Genomic DNA, 26,376 nt, shown 5'->3' with positions numbered 1-26,376 from the left:
ATTTTTGTTAGAATATATTGTATATATATTTCTACTCTTGTTCAAGGTATTGTAACTATACAGCTCATTTAACAATGTAATGTAAATTACTAGTCCTTGAAAGTTATTATTACCAACTAATTAGGATATAAAGAAATGAAAGTTAGTAGTTAGTTATTATAATCAAACTTGTAGTCATATTAGGTGTATTTCAAGGTCAAACAGAAATATATTTTAGATAGACAGGTCATCTTCAAACACTTCAGAGTTCTACAAAATATGGCATTTAAGATGTTTTAATAATATAGGTTCTTTTTTAATGACTATAGACACATGTCTGCTCCTGGCAGTATCAATCTGCTTCAGAGAAGATGATGGCCATTGAAGAAACTCCATATCAAGTTTGCTTTCTTTATGGCAAAAGTTCACCACTTGGCAAGAAAGTACTCTTGCCTTGACTGCTGAGAGTATGCTGTCCAAAATGGACAAGCAGCACACAAAAGAAAGGACTGCCAAACTTTGCCAAGACAAGGTAGGAAGGCCCTTGAGAAAATCCTGCTTCACAGACAAGTCTGTCAGATATGCCAGACCTGTAGGCCAAAGATGGATGCTGCAATGTTGCAGAGGAACCTTGGGTGACTGTCCAGGCACTCAATTGTTTCTGCTTTTTTTTTTTTTGAAGTTGCTTGCTTACACTTCCTGCTTACTTAGTTAATATTTCTTTCTCTGGTTTCTGAGAGAGTTGAAGATTAGATAGCTATAGTTTTCCTTGTTAACAAATTCAGAAAAGAAACTCACTAAAGAGGTGTAAAGTATATAAGTTTGAAAGACATCAAAAGATAATTTTGGGTTGGTAATACAAGTGATAGTATAATAAGGATAGAAGGTGAATTAGGTACAACATTTTGGACTCACCAAAATAGGATAGATAATGGAGTATATTCTCTGAAATTGTCAAATGTTTATGGACTGGACATTGTTAATGTAATTCTTGATTGTATATATTGTATATACTTATTGTACTTATTGTATATAGTTTTTCTTATATTAGTTATAACCTTTTATTATTTTAGACAAAAAGGGGGGAATGTGGTGATATATCGTATACCCTAATAAAATTTGCCTGAAGATCAGAGAACAAAACAAGCCTCTAGATTAAACATAGATGCCAGGCAGTGGTGGCACACACCTTTAATCCTAGCACTCAGGAGGCAGAGATTCGTTTGGATCTCTGTGGGTTCAAAGTTACCCTGGACTACATGAGATTGACTCAGTCTAGGAGAGAAATAGAGCCAGGAAGTGGTAGCACACACCTTTAATCCCAGCACTAAGAAGGAAGTAATATGGCTGGGTGGAGAAAGGTATATAAGGCGTGAGGAGACAGGAACAAAAGCTTTTTTGGGTGGAGCTTTTTCAGGCTGTGGAGTCCTAGAGGTAAGGTGTGGCAATGGCTTGTTCCTTTGTCTCTCTGAATTTTCAGTATTTACCCCAATATCTGGTTCTGTTTTTTTTTTAAATTAAAAGATCATTTAGATTTTGTGTTAATTTTTTTTTATTATGATATGGCTACAAGCCTTTAAGGGCCAGGGAGTAAAATGCTGTGGTTTGAAAGAAAATGGCCCCCAAAGGGAGTGGCACTATTAGGAGCTGCTGCTTTGTTGGAGTGGGTGTGACATTGTTGGAGGAAGTGTGTCACTGTGGGGGTGGACTTTGTGGTCCCCTATGCTCAAGCTATGACCAGTAGAACAGTTCACTTTCCATTGCCTTTAGATCAAGATATAGGAATCTCAGCTCCTTCTCCAGAGCCACCTCTGCCTGCACACGACCTTGTCCTGTCACTGTGATAATGGACTAAACCCCTGAACAGTAAGCCACCCCAATTACATGTTTTCCTTTATAAGAGTTGCTGTGGTCATGATGTCTCTTCACAGCAACAGATACCCTAAGAGTATCTGTGTTCTGCTTACTTCAAGCCAGCAGATGGCACAAGCTCTGTATGTTTCCAGAGCTGGCTATAAAATGCCCACTGGGACACTGTGCCTGAAGCTGTCTCCACAGCTCCCGAGCGTGGGTCCAGCCTGTGGGACTCGGTGCTGATACTGCTCCCACACGGGTTTGACTTCCTTCTGATGACTTCTTGCTTCCTGTGGAGGTTGGCTAATAGTTAAACACTGTCCAGCTTTCCTCAGTAGCCTCAGCAGGAGTGGAGTCTTGACAAGACATTTTGGTTTTCCTCACGACCCTTCTCTGAAGCTAAAGCTTGGTTTAAGTTGCTACCCACCAGTCGGCAGCCTCTGTGGCAATGACCTGATTGACAGTCTGTGGTGTTTGATTGAGAATGGCCCCTATAGACTCATATGTTTGAATACGTTGTCTCTAACTGGTGGAACTGTTTGGAAAGGATTAGGAGGTATGTCACTGGAGGCAGCTTTGAGGCAGCTATGATTCCTGATATGCCTTCTCTGCCTCCTGCTTGTGGATAAAAATGTGAACTCTCAGCTGATCCTGCCACCATGCCATTGTGATCTCTAATTCTTTGAGATCAAAAGTCCAATTAAATACTTTCTTTTATAAGTTGCCTTGGTCATGGTATATAGCAGGTTTTTCTTTGGATGCCAGCTCCCAAATAATGACACAGAGACTTTCTATTAATTATAAAAACTTGGCATTAGCTTAGTCTTGTTCCCAACTAGCTCTTAAAATTTAAATTAACTCATTTATATCCATCTATGTTCTGCCATGTGGCTTGTTATCTCTCTTCCATACTGTTTTTCTGACTTCCTCCGTGTCTGGCTAGTGAATCTTCTGCACCTCAGATTCTTCCCCAGAGTTCCTATTTCTACCTGGAAGTCCCACCTATCTTCTCCTGCCTAGCTATTGACTACTCAGCTCTTTATTAAACCAATAGCAGGTGCCTTAGGCATGTGAGGAAGGACAGAAACATATCCTCACAGTGTACAAAAAGATGATCCCAACAATGGTGTTTCGTCACAGCAATAGAAACGTAATTAAGACACAGTTTTATGATACTGTAAAAGCTGAACTGCTGGGAGGTGATGATGCAAAATCAGGGTGGGGAGTCCAAGAGGGACATGTGGACCAAAGTGGGCTGCAAGGCAGGTGCAATGGAGGCTTAAGAAATGAACACCAGGCCTCTTATGTTGGTGGGCTCTGTTCAGGAATGATCTGACCTTGCCTGAACTAACTCATTTGACATTCATTTTTCCCTATTTTAGGCAAAAATAGTCATGAAATAGATGAAAAGAAACTGAGAATAAAGTGCCAAATTAAGAAAGAAGCTGCCTCCATGTGGCTTGGGGAAGAAGAGCATCCAAGATAAGAAAGAACAGACTCTATTCCAAAGAATGAAAGAGCATGAGACACACAAGATTTGCAGAAAAAACAGGCAATGCATGAAAAAAAGTGGCATCCAGCTCTCCCCTCTTGGGAGAGGGAAGGGCAGCAGAAACCTCATCCAGAAGAGCAGCAGTGGCCATGAGGAGAAGGAATTGGCAGTACCACCCTCAGGGCAAGCATGGAGTCTTGCAAACCTCAGATCCATGGTCTTGGTGACACAACAATCCCTAGCAAGAAGGACCAGTAGTGGAGAGGAGGAATTTTCATTCCTCTCAACTCAGAGAAAACCCTCCTTCAAAACTGTGTCATTCCAGGGGGCCTAAGAACAGGCAAGAGCTACTTCATGGAGCCTGAAATCAACCTGACCCAATCCTAAGGTGAGAGACAACCACAGGAGGCAGCTGTGGAGAGCCAGGACCAAATGCTGGCACGCCAAAAGACACAGGTGCAGGAGACGTGGCTGATGGAGTGAAGTGCACTCACAGGGAAAGCTTGCTCCATCCTTAGTGTCTGGAAGCAGATCCCATCAACAGAATAAAGCTGATAGCCCCAGGATTGAGCACAGCACTGTGGAGCCACTAATGCATCCTGAGACTCATTGCCTTAGAAACTAGGAACTCTGAAGCACCTGCAGGCTACAGATATCCATGCCCTCATCCCCCTGCAGGGTGTGTAACACTAGCAGGGTATAAAAGGGTGGAGACAGCTCTCGGTGTGGTGCTGTGGCTGCTTTCCCCTCTGAATTTCCCTGGGAGCTCCCTGAGCTAGAACATTAGCTATCACAGGTGGTATGAACTGGGGAGTTTCAGGGGGTGGCAAAACTTCCAAGTCCGCAGACTGAAAAGCTAAGTGTGGCCAGTAGGGGCCTCTGGTGCACAAAGAAAGGCAGCGACTACTGTGAAGACAGCTGTGGCATGCTGTGGAATATTTGTTTAACTAGGCAAAGATGTGTTACATTTGTTTATGGTGCATTTGTTTAGCTATGTAAAGACGTGCTGCATTTGTGTTAATTAAATAAAATTAACCTGGGCTCTGAGAGTCAGGGTTAGCAATCAGTTGACAGGAAGTCGTAGGGAGGAGCATAGTGTGGGTGTGTTAGTTGGGGTGGTGTGGAGGGAGAGAGGTTTCCAGGGACGCCCGCTAAGAGAGAGAGCTAGCCAGTCGCTGCTCTAACTCTCTGAGCTCACAGGTTTTCACCCTAGCCTTTGAATCTCAAGCTTTATTAGAACAATAGGGATAGCGCTTTAGTTAAAGCTACCTTTAGGGGAAGCAATAGAGCCGTTGTCTGGGGGAAACAGAATCCCCCACAGGCTACAGCCCTGTGGCCAGGCAGCTAGTAGTTTAAAGTGCAGCGCTGTGATGAAAGGGAAGACAGCCTCAACCCGGCATAACTCCTAGGAAGCACAAGAGCCTACAGACCAACCGACCCTCTCTGTATCTACCCAACATCTAACTTTAAAGTCACAGGAGGAAGCTGTACCAAAAATTCACCTTTCCTTTATTTTTTGAAAGTTGTTTCCCCCACTTTTTTCTTTTAAACTATACTTTTTAAAAATAAATTTATTTATTTTATACCCCAGCCACAGCTTCCCCTCCCTTCTCTCAGTCCCTCTCTCCCGTCCCCTCTCTGTTCCCACTCCCCCATCTACTCCTCCTCCATTAAACTATACTTTTAGTATTTTGACACACAAAACCTATAGTCAACATTATTTGAATGTTGAAGTATATATGAAGTAGGAAAAACGGAAAACATTTCTTTTAAAATCAGAAATTCACTGAGTATCTCCTCTGCTCTTCACACAGTAATTAAAGTCTTAGCAAGAGCAATAAGACAGGAAGTGAAAGGGACACACGAAAGTATAATTGTATCTATGTCCAGATGACATGTTCCTGTAGTCAAAGGATCCTGAACACTCCACCAGGAAACTCTGAAATATGACAATCATTCCCGGAAGAGCAGCAGATTTCAAAATTAATATACAAATCCTACTAAATTTCCTATATCGTAATAACAAGTGTGCCAAGGAAGAAATCAGGAAAAATTCAAATTCATATTGCTTCTAAAAAATCCAAAATATTCCTAGGTATAAACCTAACTAAGGACATGAAATACTTGCATAATCAAGACTTTAAAACGTTTAAGAAATAAATTGAAGACATTAGAGGATGGAAAGCTCTGTCTTGTTCGTGGGTGAACAGAATATGTACTGAAATAATGGTTAAATTACTAAAAGCAACCTATAGATGTAGCGTAATCCCTATAAAAGTACAACTTCCTTCACGGAACTCGAAAAACAATCCAAAAGTTCATATGAAAGCACTCAACACAATAGCCAAAGCAACCCCAAGTAGAGCAACCTGGCAGAAGCTTCTCAATGCCTGATGGAAATGATGCAGGGCTGGAGAGATACCTCAGCAGTTAGGGATGCTTGCTGCTTCCCTAGAGGATCAGAGCCCAGTTCTCAGCACACACACACACACACACACACACACACACACACACACACACACACACACACTTTCAAAAAGAAAATATACTGCAGAGCCATAGTAACACAAGCAGCATGGTTCTGGCACAAGAGCAGACATGTAGACAAGGGAACAGAGTAGAGGAGCCAGAGGTAAGCTTGCAGTCTATAAACACCTAATTTTTGACAAATGTCTTAAATGTATATTGAAACTTCAAGAGATGCCACTGGGAAGCTGGATTCCACAGGGAGAATGAAACTAGACCCAGAGTTCTCACCCTGCAGGAAATCAATTCTGAACGGACCAAAGACCCTAATATGAGCTTTCAACTTTGAGGCTTCTAGAGGAATAGGGTTCAAGACACAACCATAGGTAAAGACTTTCTGAATAAGACTCCAGTGACATGGGAAATAATCCCAATAATTTGAAAAATGGGATTGTGGGAAACAGCAAAGGAAACTGTTAGCTGAGTAAAGAGAGCCCACAGAAAGGAAGAAGGCCTTTGCCAGCTATATATCTTACAGGGGATTAATATCTAGAATCTATAATGATCTAAAAATTAAATACTCATAAACCAAAATTACCTAATAAATGGAAAAGTGAACAGAGAGTTCTCAAAAAACAAAAGGCAAGTGGCCCATGAACATTTGAAAAATAGCCAAAATCTTTAGCTGTCAGGGAAATGCCTGTTAAAATGGCATGGTTTCTTCTCACCCAGTCAGAATGAGTCACCAGGAGAAGAAGTGGGGCTTCAGAGATGGCTTGGGCGTTATAAGTGCTGCTGCTCTTGAGAGGACTGGGCTTCCATTACCAGCACCCACATGGTGGCTTGCAACTGCCTACAGATCCAGTTCCAAGGCATCTTCTGGCCCCCATGGGCTCCTGCATGCATGTGGGACACAAACTCATGCAGGCAAAGGTGCAAACGTGTTAAATAAATATGTATTTTACAACAGAAAACAAACGCTGGCAAAGTTGCAGGGAGAGAAACCCTTAGATACTGGTGGTGGGGGTATAAACTAGTGTTTAGCAACCATGGAAATCTCCAAAAACTAAAAATAGAACCACCTTAATATCCAGCTACCTCACTCCTTGGGCAGTTAACTCAAGGACTTTAGGTCAGTGTGACATAGAGATCCATGTATTTTGTTGCACATTTTACAACAGCCGGAATATGATTCATCCTGGAGGATCATTAATTGATAGAAATGTATTACATGAACTCAATGACCTTTCATCCTGCCTTAACAAAATTACACAATTTTCAGGAAAATGAATAGAACAGGAGATCATGTTAAGCAAACGAGAATCAGAAAGACAATACATTTTGTCATATGAGGAATTTGTGCATGTGTGTTCACACATGAAATTGCCACGATGAAACTCATTTCATTATTTTGTACATTAACTAAAAATGTTATTAAGAAAATGGCTTACTATTCTTAGGAAAGAAAAGGAAGCCAGGAAGTCCTGTCCCAGCCGAGTCTGTCCCATCACTGGAGCTGAGCTGTGCTGGAGTGCTTCCCTGTGACATGGGAGGCTGGCATAGCTAATGTGGGGGGACGGAAGGACCAGTCTCGGTGGGGCAAAGCTTTGATGGCAGCTGGGGGTGACTTTGAGCACAGCACCCAACCAGGGGAGGTCCGCAGCCCTTAGTGATTGCTCAGTAACTTTTTAAAAAACTTTCATTGATTCTTTGTGGATTTCACACCATGCATTTCTATCCCACTTATCTCCTCATCCCCTTGCATCTGCCCTCTGCCCTGGCAACCTTCCCCCCAAAACAAAACCATATTTAAAAGCAAAACCAAAAACCAAACCAAACAACAAAACAAAACAGAGAGAGAGAGAGAGAGAGAGAGAGAGAGAGAGAGAGAGAGAGAGAGAGAGAGAGAGAGAGAGGAATCTTGTCGTGGAAGCTGTAGTGTGACACATTGAATCACACAGTTTATGTTTTAGTTCATTCATCTTTACTTGCAAGTGTTCATTGCCGTGAGTCATTGTTCTGGCCTCTGGCTTCTGTGGTACCACTGATACTGAGCTCTCACTGGGACTCCTCTTGGATGTCCTGTGTCGTGGAGATCCTGCTGTTTTGGATCTGTAGGTTCGTCTTCTTCACATGCTCCATCAGTTCATAGATGAGGTGTTGGAGCGGGCCAACTCATAGCCCTGGTTCTGGGCCTGGGTGGTAACTGGGTTGGTCAGCCCACCAGCTTTCCCTCATCATCGCTATCCTGGAGAGAGCTCTCCAGCACTGCCTCACCTAGATCACCCAATGCAGCCTGCGGCTAGGGGCAGGGCCAGTTCTCCTGCTCTCAGGGCCTCAGATCCGGGTCACCCACACTCACAACACCAGGGCCAGCTCTACTGCTTTGCCCAGCAGAGGGGCAGGACCTTCTCTCCTGATTGCTGTAGTGGGTATCCAATGCAAGGGGTGGGGTTTAGCTCTCCTGCTGGCTAGCTCCCTCGTGGCTAGCTCACCTGTGTCCCTGACAACAGGGTCAGCTCTGGTGTGCTGCCCAGATGGGGTGTAGAGTCCACTCTCTGTGCAGAGATGCTCTCTTGTGTGCTGCAGCCAGGGAGGGTCAGGGCTAGCTCTCTCGTTCTTGTGACCCCAGAGCCACCTCTCTTACCTGCCGCAGGTGGTAATGGGTGAGGGGAGAGGGCATCTTTCTCTCACCCAGGCCTTCACATGGCAGATGGCAGGGGGGTGGGGGTCAGCTCTCCTGCTCTCACGCCCTCAGGGTTGGCTCACCTGTGTCCCCAAACACAGGGTTAGCTCCAGTGTGCTGCCCAGGCGAGGTGCATGGGCCATGGACATCACCACAAACCCTAGCTGAAGTAGGACCATGGACCCAGACATGGCCCTTGGCAGCAGTTTGGCCTGGATGTCACCATGGCCCTGGTAGCAGTGTGGCCTTGGGCACCAAAATGGTCTCAGGTGGCTGACCAGACCCTGGGCATCTGCAGAGTCCTTGGTGGTAATAGGAACCATAGACATCACCCGAGACCCGGCCACTGTAGGGCTACAAACCCAGACATAGCCCTAGGCAGCAGCCCAGGCCTGGATGTCTTCATGGCCCCCAGTGGCAGCACTGGACACCCAGATCAGTATGGCCCCAGTGGCAGCATGGTCCTCAGACACGGACATGGTCTTAGGTGGCTGACCAGACCTATGCCATCCGCACAGCCCTTGATGGTAACAGGAGCCATGGTCATCAACTCAGACCCTGACCGCTGTAGGGCCACAGACCCATGCATGTCCCTTTGGCAGCAGCCTGGGCCTGGATGTCACCATGGTCCCAGGTGGCAGTGCAGGTCACTCAGATTGGCATGACCCCTATGGCAGCATGGCCTTCAGACACCAACATGCCCCAAGTGTGGCCCAGACCTCTGGCTATGGACATCACACAGTTGCTCAGTAACTTTTCAGGAGTGAAATCTCAGTGATACAGAATCCCGGGTATGCATCTAGGGCAGAAGATAAGTCAGTGGTGTTCCTTGGTCTCCCTAGAAGGGGCCATGCTTGGATTTGCATCTTCAGGAAATGAAAGGTGCCCATGGGACAAAACTGCTCTTGCTTTCCCAAATAAAGACCATCCAATATGAAATCAGAAGGTTTAATATGACACAATTAAATATATCTGTATATCACACTAAGGATTTCCTTTAAACATAAGAAGTTACAATTAGGTATATGCTTCCTATATTCAGATAAATTCATTTCTATTGATTATTATTTAAATTCCAGATAGGGGGAAATGACTTGGGAGAGAAGTGTCGGAGATGTTGGGCAGGGATACAACACAACTAGAGACATGACAGCATGTGGCATCGCGTCCTGCTCGGCAGCCACACTGCAACTTGAAATGTCAAGGCTGAGGGGGACGAAGCAATGGGGACACAGGAGACGGGCGTCTTTCAGACTCAACCCTACGAACTGGGGCTCACAGCAATGTGCTCTGCCTCTCTGGGCACTAGCGCCTGGCACTCTGGGCACTTGCCTTTCCTGAAGTGGCTTCCTTCCTCTGTGTGGGGAGGTGGTAAGTACAATGCCCAAATGCTTTGGCAATTTGGATCATCCAGTGAGCAGGCATTTCATTAAGTCTTCTGGGAGGTGGGAGGAAGCAGAGCCAAAGGGGCTTCCCAGCCTTCTTTCCAGGAGTAGGAGCATCAAAGACATTTTCTGATGCTAGTAACATTGGGGTGCTTCCTGGGTGGGGCAGAATGGGGGGCATTTACTCCCGGGGACCCTCGGAGCTTGCTAAATACCATACTCAATCTGGTTTTGTCACTTCGAGGAAAGTGTACCATGGGCACCTGTTCTTGTAATGCAGAAACAAGAATATTAATATTAAAAATGCACTTCAGGGCTGGGCTCTTCTATAACTGTGCAAGAGTGCAAGGGTGAGCTATCACCCGGGTCCCTGCATTTGGAGCAGATACAGTGACCATACTCCAGGAGGGAAAAGGTGTCTGCCCTTAGGGTCCACATGGGGTGGACATGATCAACCACTCTGCTGAGGGTGCTTCAGGAGGAATGGGTAGAAGGATGCGATGACACCCTTGTCACACGCCCCAGGGGTGCAGGACGCTGATCTCCTTCCCAGAGATTTCTCCCGATAGTGAGACTGTCTTACAGACAAATGTCAAATGTGTTTCTCCACCTGCTGGTTCCCAATAGGTGTCTTGCTGGCTGTGCTGGCCCATCCACCCTTTCTCCAGCCACTGACAGATGTAAGCGCACTCCCACGGAGGCCACGGAGGATTTCTAATTACTGTGTCATTGATACAACAATGTGAAAGTGTGCTTTAGGGAAAAGGAATTTTTGTCAAGACCTTGATACAAATGTGCCGAGTCTCTCCTTCCCTCTTAACTGGGTGTTTCCACACATCTGCTATTCAGTTAAACAGAAGTACACCTAACCAGCCACCCGCACTGACTGTGGAGCCTGAAGGACCCTGTTACTGCCAGAAGCTGCAGAAACGACATCCGGTTGTGGTCCTAGAAGAACTCGTGGTGGGGTCCCGCCAGCTCCGGCTTCCGTGCCTACTGGGGAAGGGCCTTCAGGATGGCGTTCACCTCCTCGGCCACAGCTGTCAGTGCGAACTCAAACTGCTCCTGAGGAAAAGACGAGGGAGAAGGTCGCTGAGTGACAGAAGTTCTCTTCCCACCCCAGTGGAACCTGGAAGAAACTGCTTCAGAAACAGTGGTCAGAAGGAGGGTTCTTGGGTTGCTGACCTAGATTGTGACCCTTGGATGTGGGGACTGCAAAGGCTTGCTCCCATTGCTGGAAGGCACTTCCATAGCCGTAGTGGGGACAGGAGTCACCTGTCTTTGCAATGTGTCACCACATCCAGGTGCCTCAGTAGATGGGGTGGGGGTGGATACAGATGCCAGCTGGCCATGGCTGTTACTGCGTCCACCACCACAGTGATGCTGAAGCGGGATGCAACTACTGCTTCTGAAATAGACAGGTCATCTCTGTCAGGTCCCTCCTGCCATCCATGGACCTCTTAGGACAGCGACTCCTACACCTTCTCGCAAGTGGAAAGGGACATGGCCCCTAGCTAGCTAGTGAGCATCCATGGGAACATCATGGTAAGGACTATTTTCTCTGCTGAGAGAGAGAGAGAGACAGAGACAGAGAGAGAAAGAGAGAGAGAGAACAAGCTTGTCTCTTTTCAAGTTCAGATGGAGGTGGGTGGCCATCCTCTCCTTTCTCAGCCTCTACAAAGCATTGCTGACTCTGTGGCTCAAAGCCCTGGTGGCATCAGGCACTGGCTGATCACACTGCGGAGTCACAGACATCATAATTTGTGCATGCTGTTCCCTAGGTAACAGTCACAGATTGTGAGCAGCCCTGTATACACTTACAAACTTATTGCACTTGTGTGCATCTGGCACCAGCCCCTGCCTCACCACGGAATTACACATTTGGACCGTTAGTGGCTGTGGCTGCGGCTGGTGCCAGCCCCTGCTTCACCACGGTAATACACATTTGGACCGTTAGTGGCTGTGGCTGTGGCTGGTGCCAGCCCCTGCTCTACTGTGGTGTTACCACACAGAGATGGGGTTTTACTTTGTGGCCCAGTTGACATGTAACTGACTCTATTTCAGGCCAGTCTTAAGATCTTCTTGAGTCTTGTCTCCCAAACACTGGACTCACTGATACCTATCCACCACCCTTGGCTGTGCCCACAATTGGAGTGGCATCATCTGGCCCCAGGGGTGGGTAAAAGTAGCACATTTGCAATGGGAATCTATATCCAGCAAACATTTAAAAACCAGTGGAAGCTGCATCTACAGAATAAAGCACATCTACGGAGTTGCCAGGGCAGGAAGAACCATGCATCTCCTGGTGCTGGCTGGACATGCTGCAGAAGGGCATTAGAAAGAACACTGGGTTCCTCTGAGCAAAGGAGTAGTTTTTAAAGCAGCTAAAATTCTGTTTATATCAAGCAGATCTGCTGGTCTCTTCCAGTTTGGCCCCACACCTGGAGAAGCTCAGGTCAGTGCAGGTGTTGTTGCATGTCGTTGCTGGGTAGGGAGAAATACCTCTCACCAGGCCAGCCTGTGACATGGGAGGACACTTGTGTGGGCCAGCTGAGCTGGTCAGGAAGGAAAGTCTGCCCCCCTCCCACAGTTTCCTGGGCTGTGGTGGCTGGAGACTTCAGGGCAGGGGGATGGTTATTCAGTTGTAACTATGCTTACATCTGAATCCTTCTGCTTGGGTGCTTGCTATGAAAACTGTCATCCCTCATTCTAATGAGAGCTTCAGTGAAGTGTGATGCCCGCACCTACAACCCTGAGGTCTCCACACCTGACAGGAGGCACTTCCCTAGGAGGTGCTGAAAGGGGACCTAAGACCCAGTGTCTCTCTGTGTCACTGCTACCCCTCTTCACGATGATAGACTAGCCCATATCTTGGAGGACAGAACCAGGAGAGGTGGGGGTGGCCTCATTGTGTGTATGAACGGGTGGGGTGGGGACTGAGTCAGACAGACAGAGAAGTAGAATCGTAGCAAGAAAGATAGACGGAACAATAAGGAGAGACAGAGAGATGGAGAAGAAAAAACAGAGATTCTGAGAAAGGGGGAGGAGAGAGAGAGAGAGAGAGAGAGAGAGAGAGAGAGAGAGAGAGAGAGAGAGAGAGAGAGAAGGGAATGAGGGAGAGAGATAAAAAGGGAGACAGACAGACAGACATGGGGAGATGGAGACAGGGAACTGAAAAACTATAGTGTGGGACATGAAATAGTGGGTTGGGTCACTTCTGGGTATGACCCAGAACCCCCTGACTGAATCATCATCTCTTGGTCCAAGCTTAGCCTATCAGGAAAGGCAGAACACATCTGAGGCCAGTGTCCCTTTTCTAGAGACTTGGGATCTCCATTTGGTGTCGCTGATGAGAAGGTTGACAGGGTGTCGGAAGGGTGGACTCGTGGAGCAGAAGACAAAAGGGAATGGTGTTAGAATGCAGGAATGAGATGCTAAGGGTGAGTGGGCACTGAGCACCATGTACTCACATACATACACACATATTCATACACTCACATCACATTCACATCTTACACCCTTCAAGATACATTAACACCATATTCACACCCATGCACACTCACACTCACTCACTTTCCCCACCCCACACACTCACATCTCCGACTCACACCCCACCAGACTCATTCACCCTCACACTCACTCATGCATACCTTACAGATTCACATAAATTCGCACACACCCACTCATGCATCTCCATGTATCCACATGCAAACCTCATTCTCACACGCATGCCAAGTGGGAAGTTCACTGTGTGCTCCTTACTTGCACACTGTCATGCATACCCTCAGGTGTGCCCATCTTGGTGAGCACAGCGTGCTTACTTCTGGGTTGTAGGACAGGCTGGTCACTGTTCTAGAAGAGGAAGTATCACAGGCTAGGGGCATGGTGGCACCTGCCTGCAATCCTAGAACTTCGAGACTGAGGCAGGTGGATGATCATGAATTCAAGGACAGCCTGGGCTACATAGGGAAATCATGAGACCACTTACTAAATGAAATGAGCCAGTCCCACAGAAAGAAGTATTACATGCTTTTGTTCATGGTGGGAGGGGGAAAAAGGACGTAAAAACAAAAAGGGGGCGATTAAGGCTGTGGAAGGAAAAGAACGAGAGTGGGGTGAACATGAGGGAAATACTTTACAGGAACACCCCAAAGAAACCTTTCCTCCACACAACCTACACGAGTAACGAAAACCAAATTCAAACAAACCCACGGGAATGAAAGGGTTAAAGCCCTTAGTTACTATGGCAACTCGCCCTGCCCTGGGGAAGGGACACAGCTGAGGCAAGGAGTAGCCTGAGCCCCGCCTGGATGGGGTGTGTGCAGCTCTCCCTGACACCTTGCCCCCCTTCTTCAAGGCCTGCGCCTTTCTCGCCTGGCAGAATCGGGAGTGGCTGCCCTAGATGTGAACTCACGATCAGAGGCGGCACCTTACTGGAGCTCTTGTCTTAATCCTGGCTAAATCCTCAGAGGCGGCCAAGCCTCTGTGTGTCCTGGTGTCTCTTCTCTGTCCATGCTGCTCGGGCAGGCATCTGTCAGCTGTTTTCTGTGTGTGGGACTGGCCTAGGTTCCAAGGGGAAAAGCTGCTACCCTTCGACTCGCGTTAGCAATGAGAACATGCTGTCAGGCATCTCCAGCCCATCCAGGCTCGTGGTCAGTGCCAATCAGTGGTCCTCACCTTTCCTCAGGTCCAAATGACGGGCCCGATCAAGTGCCTTCCTGTGAACTGAACGCCCACGACCTGCTTTTGGCTTGTGTGAGGAGTGTTAGCCAGCACGGCACCGTTTGGTCCCAGTAAGTTTTCTGTTTTTGTGAAACTAGAGTTCCAAGAGGAGCTCGGCGTCACAAAGTGAATCTGGGGAAGTGCCATGAATGTGGAAGGATGGTGACGTCTGTGTTGCCATGGACACAGGAGCCTGAGGGAGGGGACAAATCCTGTCACCATCCACCAGAGAGCAGGCTGCATGGGTGACTTGGTCCCTGAGCCTTGTGTCACCCTGTGAGCCCTCTGCAGGGCTGGAGCAAGTGGGCTTTAGAGTGATGTGTGTCAACACTGGGTGGAAGTGAATACACACTCCACAGCAATAATCAGTATAATTATTAATAATATAATAATATCTCCATTGCCACAAAGCACTGAGGCAGGGGCCTGACTTGGACAACATCAAGCAGGCTTTGGCAACCAGATACTGATATCTGAGAGCTGGATGGCTCTCTTCCTGTGATGAGTCGGGCATTTCCTCTCCTTCTGGCACACACTTTCCCTTGGGATTAGTGCAGATCCCTCATAAAACCAGCTGACGTTCTGGGCACTCTGAGCTGTAAGGTTCGCATTGGCACAGATGGAAGAGACTGGATTATATTCCCCGTACACTCCCTGAAGCAGAATGTGGCTCCAGAGGCAGGATTCACTTTGTATTCCTGGGCCAAAGTGTCCCTGACTTTCCTACCATTACCAGCCGCTGCCTTGTTCTGAGCTGCCTGCTCCAGGGTGGTGCCCCACATGGCCTTTCACTAGCTAGGTGGCCCTCCTTTCCAAGGGCACAAAGCCTGTGGGTCACTTGTCACTAATAGCCACTGTCCTATGACATACCTGTCTTGGTAGCCTCACTCCAGATAGTGACAGACATACACATGGCCCCAGGACACTGAGGTCTCTCCCACAGGACCCTGAGCAATTATGGAGGGGAAACGTTCCGCAGTGGGGAGACCTGCAGACACACTTTAATGATGGCAGACAACTGGGGAAGAAATCTACCTGCCTGAAAACCAAGGGACATCTAAGGAACTTGACCAACAGGTAGTTTATGGATCACTAGCCTATCATAGACCAAAGAAGATGAAGGGAGGAGGTGTTCCATGCCTGGCAATTCTGGAATGACTGTTTCTACAAGAGGTTATGGGTAGGCACAGATATGGGTGTGGTCTGCTTAGTCTGTGGTCTAATGGTGACCCCTGGTTTTAACTACTGTATTGTGGTTACCCATGGGGTGTTAATGTTGGTGGGAACTGAGGGGAGGCGTGGTCTGGAGGTTATCTGCATTTTTGCTTTAAAAAAGATTCAATTGGTTATGCATATATGTTTGTGTGAATGTATATGCACACATATGTGTGGATGTCCACAAAAGCCAGAAGAGGGAGTTGGAGCCCCTTGTTATAGGCTGTAGTAAGCTGCCTGACATGGGTTTTGGGAATCAAACCTAGGTCCCCTGTAAGAGCAGAAAGTGCTCTTAACCATTGGGCTGTTTCCCCAGCCCCATTGTTTTTACAAGTCTAAACTAAGTACAAACTTTTAGATAAATACCCAGGAAAGGACAAAATGTAGTTTACAATGGTCATTCACAATAATATCCTGCCTCACAGGGGAAACTAATAAAGCCAGGCAGCATAGAGCCTGCCCAGCACAGAGTCCACATCCAGGGAGGAAGGACCTGGCAGGTGAGGCTTCCACTGGGAAGCTCCAGGTCCCTTAAGAGACCTTGCTCTCCTGCTTACAACACCTCTGTGACCTCTAAGAGGGTCAGGTTGATCTCGCCTCAGTGCTCCGGTTAACACTGGCAATGAGACCCAGGCAGACAACTCAGAGAGGGATTTTAAGAAATAATATGTCAGTTACAACCTACTCAGTCCAATGTTGTCAGGCTCAGCATTTCTGCAGAGACTACGGTGCCCAACTTCTCAGCATTAGAGCAGAAAGCGGGGGGGGGGGGGGGCTTAGTAATTACCATGTGTTACAGAGGGATTAAGTACATCTGTATCATGAGCTAGGGATCCCATGGAGTTTCAGATAGTTCTGAGCTGCCATATGGGTACTGGGAATTGAACCTGGGTCCTCTGCAAGAGCATCCATCCAGTGCTTTCAACATCTGAGCCATCTCTCCAAGCCCACCCCCTGCAAGTAAGAGTTCTTATAACTTGAGGTACTTGAGTTGCTGAGGTAATTTCATAAGGGCAACTTCACATGTATGTGGATGTCAGGGCCTCTGGGGTCAGGAATACACCAACAATGAGGAGGAGCTATATCCTATGATATACATCCATCTTTGGGACAATCGGTGAGGGCTTTGCCATTGGGGCAGACAATTTTGGAATGTCGAGAGAATGAGAGGTTGCATCAACCACACAGCTGGTCCTGTGAGCGTGAGAACAAAGCTTTTGTTTGCAGTCATGCTGTGATAAGTCTGTGTTATTTTTCAGACCTACTTGGTCTGGTGCCCTCAATCCTGGTGATGGCTGCATGGCATGATGGTGGCTGAGGATGCTGGGGACGAAGGCAGGCAGAGTGTTTGGAGGTGCTCCTCTGGGTAGGTTCTGGGATTGGTCACTTTTATAAAGATGTAGTTCTTGACCGGAGCTACAGCTCAGTGGCAGGAGGCCTGTCTAGCATGTGTGAAGCCCCGAGTTCTACCCTTAGTCCATACACCTTCTGACTGCATGCCATGCAATGCTCGTCCCCTCTGCTAAATCTGGTAGAGAGTAATAGTTGGGGTTTCAACTGGTTGGGTCTAACTGAGTCTTAAGATGTTGAAAGCATTTGAGTGGCTCCTGGAATAGCGAGGAACCTCTTGGGAACAGCCCCTGTGCCTCTGCCTGCTGGGGACTGACTTGGATGATGCCCACCCAGACCAGAACCATTGTGTATGGCTTATGTAAGTCCGGCTTCATCCCCTCTCTGCTCTCAGGAAAATCACGCGGAGAGGCACCTTTAATACATTTAAAGTCCCGGAGGATTGATTGACAGTACCTTTGTCTGGACCATGCCTGGTCTCTGGTCCCTCAAGTGCTCCAGGGTCGCTGCGATATCAATCTCTTTAGCACCTGCAACAAATCACAAATTGGGCTGAGCTCAGTGCACAAGATAATCCACGCTGCATCTGCCAATCTCCCGCTATCGGCTCCCTTTGGGCGAAGAGGCCAATTGAAAATTATTACACTCATCCTTCAGCAGCTTGGCAGGCAGCAGCAATTCCAGTGTTCATCTAGAAAAATAAGGCCAGGGCAGCTTTCATTAGCATTAATTCAAGAATGCTGGGCTGAAAAACTGTTATAAGATGCCTGCATAGATACCCACTAGCAGCTAGAGCTTTATCGGTGTGTGTGTGTGTGCGTGTGTGTGTGTGTGTGTGTGTGTGTGTGTGTGTGTATAAAGGATACACCAAATCATAAGAAAGGACACACACTTCAATCTTGATTGCCTAGGATTACTCTCTCTTTAAAATATGAAAGGTTAGACTGATCTTTTATAGCTGAATACTAGCTTTTCAATGTACAATTCCTTGCCTCCTAAAAATGAGAGCCCTAGATCTGAAGATAAGACAAGAATGTACCCATGCTGCGTTCATGGTAGGTGGTTCCATGGAGAACCCCGTCTTCTCTAGCCAGCACCCATCTAGGTGACGCCGCCGCCCTTAAACAGGCTGTGAGGTGTGAATACAATCTTGTTAATTTAACACATACTCTGTCTTTCTATCTTGCTGTCCTTTATTACCAAGTTTCTTCTCTTTTTAAAACCAGGTTTATATGTATGTGAGCGCTTTGCCTACACGTATGTGTGTGTACCGTGTGTGTGCCTGGTGCTCATGGGTGCTGGAAGAGCACTTGGTCTTTTGGAACTAGATTATTTAGATGGGCGAGTCCCTGTGTGGGTGCTGGGCATGGGTGCTATGGGCTGCTGAGTCATTTTCCCACCCTCTAGTAGCCAGCTTCTCAAACTATGGGCCCCATGTGGGTTCACATAACTCACTGTGGCTTGAGAAAAACTTGGCGATGATGAAAGGTTTCAGAATGTGCAACAACCAAAAATTAATTCAAAATTAAATGCGTAAAGTATTGGTGGCATTTCCAACTGCGGTTGCCTCAGCTACACTGTGTGTGTTCACGTGATTCTGAACATACAACATGTGTTTGTGCTGCACATGTCATGCCACACCACAGAGAACATCAGCTTGGCTCATACTGGAGACAGTTCTGCGTCATGAATTACAATGTCTTCACTCTACATGCAAAGTTTTCTGCGCTTACTTAATAGTGGGTTAATTACAGAAAACAAAGATTTTAAAAATATTTCCCTACTGTCATTCCTCAGCATGGAGGCATCAAATTAGTATATCTTTGGACCAAACTATGCTAGAATGTTTAAATTTTTAAAAAAGGCTATTTGAGTTACTGACTTGACTTTCAAATAAAACTGTTAAAGGAATTTTGGCTTGGAATTAGGATAGCATTTCTGATGATCCCTGATATGATTCTCAACATACTTCTGCTCTTTTCTACTACGTATTTATGAGAAGCCATGTTCTTGGCCTCGACAATTATAAAATCAAAATATTGACCCACTCTGGAAACACTGAAGAAACTCCATGCCATGCAGCATCAAATATTCAGCCAAGAGTTATTTATTTATGTAAAAACAAACACTAGCATGCAAATTTGCTTTAGTCTTTAACAAATGATAAATTATACATCTACCAATGAATTATTTTAAAATACATTTCTTTATGATTTATTTCCAGCAAAAATTGTTTGATTTGTATGCCTTTCTCATGTGTCTATATGCCTGTGATTATGTAAAAATTCTTCGGGCATAAAGGAGTCATGGGCAGAAAACTTGAAGATGTCTGCTGTGGTAGACAGCGCTGAGGCAGGCAGCAGCCTACCTAAGAGCTTGTTGCAGGTTAGTGTGGGGAAGGAAGTGTCCATAGTAACCCAGAATGCTGTGGGAGTCGGAGGAGCAGGTACAGCCTCCCAGTAGGTCAGGAACCACTAGCAGACCCCACATAGATCTAGCCCATGGTGATCACATTGTTAGCAGAATGTGGCAAAGTGGGTCAAGAACTGTCTCCCTCCCCATGGAAGAGGCAGGGAAACTGGTCAGAGCCAGCAGCCTGCCCAAGGGCAGAGTGGTTGGTTACATTATGGGACCCGGACCCAGCTGAGTACAGGACAGGGAGGACTTTGAGGGGGTCACAACTGGGAAAACATAGCATTTCCTGTCACAAGTTATTAGCTTGCCCACGTGCCTCAGCCACCAAGTTAGAAGTGAGACTTTGACACATCTAAGGCCATCTGTTCTACCCTGTGCATGTGCAGCTGTCCTGGGCACCTGAGCTGCCAGTGGTGTTCCTGTGCAGCAGGCTATGACCTAGGCTGCCACAGGAAGATCACCAGCTCTGGTGAACACACTCTCATCAGAATGGTCACGACTACTAAAAAGATGTCTTTTGAGGTACCTTTCTGAAACCAAGGAAGACCATGGAACCACAGACATTGTTCTGTGTCATGTCGTGAAGACAGTGCATGGGTTCCAATTCAAGGCCACTGGCCTTCTTTCCTTGTCTTCCTACTTGTCTGTGATGGGGGTGAGCACGGGTCTAGGGGCCAGCCCCCCTGTGTTACTCACAGGGCACAGCAGATGCTGGCTGCCATTTCACAATGAAACCCGTACAGAGAATGAAGTCAGGCAAATTGTACTCTCTCTGGCTTCAGGTGAAGGGTGATGGGTTAGCTCTCACAGTGACCCCTCAGCTTCTGGCCCAGTAGCCTTGAAGTTGGGAGGCTTGGGGTCAGCATGAACCATCTGCTTCTTGATCCTTCCTTGGTGTGATGAAGAATTCACCTGGGACATGGGCTTACAAACGGCCTCCCTGAACCTGTCCTTTTAAACTCAGAATGAAGCAACCCCTGCTAGCCGCCTAGTCCTGAAGGGCTATCGTATGATAAACCAGGATAGAGACCTTTAATGCTGCCTGATGCTTCAGGAACACCTCCTCGCAGAAGTCTGGCTAGGATGTAGGGACCTCCCAGAGCCAGGCAAAGTGTCATCTGGGTGAAGTGGCTATCCTTCATGGACAGTAATTCGTAATTCACGGGGATCGTCACTGCTGATGACACGCCATTCTTGGTGAAATGCTTTGGTTACTCTAGGATGTCGTTTTGGACTACAAGTTCTGAATAGAGGGGATGGGAAGACACGTGAGCCCACCCCTAGACAAAGCACTTAAAATACCAAATGGCACCTAGATGTCTCAGAACTCTACTCAGCCTGAAGCCAACCAAAACTGAACAGTGCAAGAGAGTCAGTGAATGCTGGGAAAGTTCAGAGCACTAAAGTTAGCAAATAATGGATTTATTAAGTGAGATCAATGGTCTGATGCGATTGACTGAGGAATTCTGGAATGCCAGAATTAGGAGTAGTTAGTAATTTGAAGTATATAGATACACTTTAGTAGGACTCTGAGCAGTATCTTTGTTGAGGGAGGGGCAGGTGCTAGGAAGAGTTCAGAGCAGGCCAAGTCTCCCGTCCATGGCCTCTTGAGCACCAGTGGGACTCCAGTGACAGTCATGTCCACATCCATGCATAATTGCTGGGTGAGAAGGTGGACGGTGCAGTGGTGGACCCTCGTGCACAACACCTTATATTCAGCAAGGGGATTTGCTTAAATCTCCACCACGAGGAAGCTCTCACTCTAGTGTGTTTATAATGGAACTTTCTCCTGCAAAACAAACAATAAAACCCTTTGGTGACATTGGGAAGGAGCTGGCGTGTTATGGTGCAGGGAAGCAGACCTTTGACTATGGTGCTCAAGTTCAAAGGCATTGAACACTTGGAGAATTCCAATGCATGACAATGAAGTCCAAATGGAAGGAGATGTGAGCTGCAACAATGGACAGGGACACAGTGGGGTCCTCAGGGAGGACCTATGAGCTTTAGCCCCAGATGGGGAACATAATGGAGTCCCCAAGAAGGTCTAGTCAATTTTTGTACAAAAGCATGGGGATGTGTGACACTAGATATAGACTGAATTCACTTTCTTGGAATTGATGGGGTTTTATTGGAACTGTTGACTTCAGGGATTTTTAACAGAAGTGGAAGCAGGCTGGGCTGTGGGCTCTGGTGGACCTTTGTCTTGACTCACATGTATAGGTAGGTTTCCTTCTTGGATTCCCTTTCTACTCTACCCTGGAAAAGTCCATCCTCTTTCCTGCTGCTGGTTGACCAGAAAGCCTGACTAGCACAGGCCATGTATGATGGCTTAGTCCCTTAATGGTCACTGGGGTGCCACTGAGGCATTACTCCATGAACACCAACCACTCTTACTTTCCTAATCACAGAGGAGCCATTGGTTGAGAAGTTTACATATGAGCTAAGTACCTTTTAAGACAGCATAGTTTTGTTTTTTTTAGGTTTAGATAAAAATATCACCCACTAGACAATAAACATTAAAAGAACATTAGTATTAAAGTATTAAAACTATTTTTTACAATGAAAGAATCAATTTGAAGTTAAAGCAAGCTGAGCAAAAATGCCCCTGGTGTGTCTTTATAAGATTTGCTTTGATCCTCTTTGAGTTTGGTTATTGGAGGCTAGAGCCATGTGGCTCAGCTAATGTCATTAGCTCGTCTCATTCCAAGTGACCAGAGTGAGGAGGGCTCCTGCAGTCATTCCTCACATGCCCCAGCAGCATGCTTCACAGGGTAACTCAATAAGCATGGATGGGTTCCCCTGCACATGTTCTTACCCACAAGGCTCTGCGCACTGCTAAGATGCAGTATATTCTTTTCTCCTTAAAATGAAAAAGACATCATGTATCAAGTGTCCAGGAGAGAAAGGACTTTTTGCTGGAATAAAATATTTCCACTGGGGGCAGGAGAGATGGCTCAGTGGTTAAGAGTTCTAGCTGTTCTTCTAGAGGACCTGGGTTCGATTCCTAGAACCGATACGACCTCTAATAACTTCCTGTAACTTTGGATCCTAGGGGATCTGACACAGGGAGTTCTGGACTCCGATGGTACTGCACACATGTGGTACACAGGCATGTATGCAGGCAAAACACTCATACACATAAAGTAAAACTAAAATAAATCTTAAGCAATTTTGATGCTATTCTTAGAAGGAACTGAGACAATGACTTTCCTAAATAAATTCATTAATTTTTTTGATATTACAATATAGTTACAATAGCTTTCCTTTCCCTGTACTCCATCCCAACCTTCCCATACACCCCTCCCCTCCTTGCTCTCTTTCAACTTCAAGGCTTAAAAAAAAAATCACATGCATATATGTATATATATACATATATATGTCAATATACACACACATATATATATATATTCCTAAATATACCCTGCTCAGTCTGTATAATGTTAAATACATTTTGAAGGAATGAAGTGACTGCTATGATACTAAAAGGCACAAAGAAGGAAAACGTCTACATTCCAGGAGGTGGCAGAGCTCCTCACATGGTCCATCTAGATGTGTTCTCTCGGCGGTAAGCTCTCAGTTGGAAGAGCTGAATCAGATCGTTCCATCATGGAGCTGGTGGATGCAGGACATAACTAGACCCCCTTCACATCCAGCAGCACGGGTTTGGCTCAAAACCATGAGGTCCAGAGATACGGTGGATGTATTAAGAGTGTCTGCTCTTCTTGCGTCTGGGCTGCCTATTGACACCAGCTACATACTACATGCATGTGTGTGTGTCACTTACATAGTTACCCATGCCTCCACATTCCATATTCACCATTATGTGCATGCATGCCCATGTGCAGTCACCTCATGAGCCCACATCGCATATATAATCCTCTCATGCACACATGCACGCATGCTCATGTGTATGTCAACCTCACACTCTGCATTTCATATGTACCCCTGCTTGCATGTGTGCCCATGTGCACAGCCATTCCACACCTGATACTACCTTTCCCTCTCTCCTGGCCTCTGTGATGGGCAGTTTTCACTTCATACATTTTATGACTCATTCTAATTGAGGACCTACCAAAAAATACAAGCCAAAGAATGTTTCTTTCTGACCTAGATAACTTATAGTCTCCATTTTGCAAAATTTCTGAGGCTCTAAGGAGACAACTTTTCTCTATATTCATTTGAAAAACCAAAAATATCTGGACAGAATACATGGACATTCTGCCTTTTCCTTTTGAACAAATTCCAAACCCCTGGTCTGGAGAAAATGAAACGTTTCTGGATCTTGTCAATAAAGTGCAATACAATCTAGAGCTCCGAGAGCAACTGTTGCAGTTTCTACCCTGTGCCATTGCAGAACCGGGAGCCGTGTGAAATACCTAGCAGGGTTCCAACTGCGTCTGGAGCCTCTGACCACACTCCACAGATCATGACTGCTCAGGATTCTCCCATGTGATTCTGTAATGTGGAGGGAACTCAAGGAAGGATCACAAAGTGATGGCGTGACCCTAACGGCAGCCCAGGGACAGAGCCGCTCTGACTCCCTAGGATGGCCCTTTCTTGACAGTGGTCTGAAACCCTACTCACACTGCGAGCCAGCTGCCACTGCCCAATAATTAAGGACATTGTCATCAAGCACGGAGGGCCTAGAATTGCTCCCTACAAGGATGTCACCCTGGTGCAGGAAGAGGACGTTGGTGTGAGGTATGGGCACCTGGAAGCCCATGGGGCTGAGGACAAAGTCTCCTGGGATCACTGTAGGGGAGAGGAAACCACAAATTTGGACTAAATAACAGACCAACCTATGTTCTGAGGTGAGACGCAGCTGAAAGGGAATGGCCCTGCTTGGAGTAAGGGGTTTGGACCTCTGGAAGGGAACCCTTTGGTGGTGCAGCGTGGGAGGGGCTGATGAAGTGTGAGCCACTCTTCTCTGGCCAAGGCGAGGCACAGCCAGGAATTCCTGCTGTTCAGTGGCAATACACCATCCCACAAGAATGTGGCTCCTTGTGCAGGACAATAGGTGTAGTGTCAATGTGGATGTGGTAGTCTCAGCCCTTCCCAGTAGATAAGCATTTTCTTTGTCTATCCTAAAGGCTGTGAGGGGACCGCCATGTACCCTTTTGCTGTCTGGCCTGGAATATGTCTGGCTCTCAGCTTTCAAGGTATGGGTTCCAGGCAGTCGTGATGCCACCCCAATGCCTGGTCACCACCTCTGGTACACTAGGAGCTCGGAGGAAATGTTGAGAGAGCACACAGACAGCAGGGGACCCACAGAGTGCCTGACCCACACAGGACATGACTGCCTGACCACTGCAGAGGAGAGCTGGGGCCCCTTTCATCTTGACCCTCACTTCCGGCTTTTTCGGTCTGAAATGTTTTGAGCTGCGAGGCAAGCAAGCCATTGTGGTGGTATTCTAATTGTACTGAAATGTGATTTTGATTCTATGTTAATAAATAAAGTTGCCCGGGGGTCAGAGCTATTAGAGCCATAGAAAGAGCGTGGCGGTGGTGGCACACACCTTTAATCCCATAGATCTCTGTGTGTTCAGGGATACAGCCAGCATTGGAGACATATGCCTTTAAGACCTGGGGGGCTGTACATACAGACAGTGACGAGGCAGTCACGTGTTTGGGTTTACAACCAATGAGAAGGCAGAATGACTATGAAACGACTTACACACAGGGAAATAGCTTCTTTTGGGAAGCTGGGACCACCGCAGGAGGAAGGGTGAGATTTTAGCTCTGAGCTCTGACCTCTTGGCTTTCTCTTTTACATTGTTTCTGTGTTTCTTATTTAATAAGACGGTTGGTTACATCTACAAGCCATCTCTACTTTGAAGACAGGCTGTGACCACCTGTGCCTTTCTCTTCCTGCTGGTATGTGAAGCATTCCTGTTTCCTTGCAACCTGCCCCATCCACCTGTCCAAACCAGATTCGTCCACAGATGAGCTGGACATGGGCACAGCCTTCCCTTTGTGCCAGCCTCTCTGATGCTATACGGGCTGATGCTGGCTACGCCTGTAGCCTCCATGGCAAGTCTGATCTGCCTCTACCCCAGCTCTTATGCCTTCCAGCTCTCTTGTCCCCGCAGCCACCAGTCCTGGCTCTGTGAACACCCACATAGGCTGTCTTCCCTCCTGTGATTCCAGGCTGCAAGAGTGAAACCGATTTGTTTCCAGCCACTATTGTCCTAGGCCCTTCTTCCTCCACTGGGCTCATTAAAGCCCAGGGCAGACCCCACTGACCTTCCCTTCTCTCCCTGACACACATCAAAGGCCATACTTCTACAGATCTTCCCTGGTAGGCTCCGGCCTCTTTTCAGGAGGAGCAGGTCTCTGCAGCTGACCTTGGCTAGTTGGAGGCCTTTGGGAAAGTCATCAAAGTTCTCAAGACCCACTCTGTCAGCTTACAACGAAGTCGTCAGATCCTCTCCAGCGCTGTGAAAAAATGGTCTGTGGGTCTTCCCTGGGCTCTGTGACAGCTCTTCTCAGCACGTCCCATCACCTGGCGACCGCAAACGGTAGCCAGCCACCGACATGGCAAACTCGGTGTGTGGATGCTGTCGGTGTGTGGATGCTGTGTTGGCTGATGTGGTGACACTGTGCTCCCTCTGGACCCATCGGCACGGCACCTCCATGTTTTCAGCTTGTGTCCTCTGAGAGCATGCATGTTGTTGTGATTATAACCAAGTGACTGTGAGTGACAATGAGCTCCATGAAGTGAGGGGGAGGGAAGTTACACCCGCGCCCCAGAACACATGAAAAGGTCCTGTGTGGGGCTGGAGAGGTGACTCAGTGGTTAGGAGCTCTTGCTG

General features: G+C 46.9%; 1 protein-coding gene across 1 annotated transcript in view; it reads right to left on the bottom strand.

The window, feature by feature from the left end:
* Positions 1-9,411: 9,411 nt before the first annotated feature.
* The window catches only part of Ptprn2 (protein tyrosine phosphatase receptor type N2), a 719,135-nt gene continuing 702,170 nt past the window's right edge, over positions 9,412-26,376 (bottom strand). Inside the window, exons 22-23 of the mRNA XM_028880925.2 lie at positions 17,606-17,679; positions 9,412-10,927 (exon numbers count right to left, since the gene is read on the bottom strand). Coding sequence (XP_028736758.1) covers positions 10,856-10,927; positions 17,606-17,679 — 146 coding nt within the window. The 3' untranslated portion in view covers positions 9,412-10,855. The remainder of the gene's footprint in view (positions 10,928-17,605; positions 17,680-26,376) is intronic.

This window comes from Peromyscus leucopus, chromosome 14, assembly GCF_004664715.2.
Source record: "Peromyscus leucopus breed LL Stock chromosome 14, UCI_PerLeu_2.1, whole genome shotgun sequence".
In the NCBI taxonomy this organism is placed as follows: domain Eukaryota; kingdom Metazoa; phylum Chordata; class Mammalia; order Rodentia; family Cricetidae; genus Peromyscus; species Peromyscus leucopus.
The sequence above is the reverse complement of the archived record's forward strand: the minus strand, read 5'-3'. Positions and strand labels throughout refer to the sequence as shown.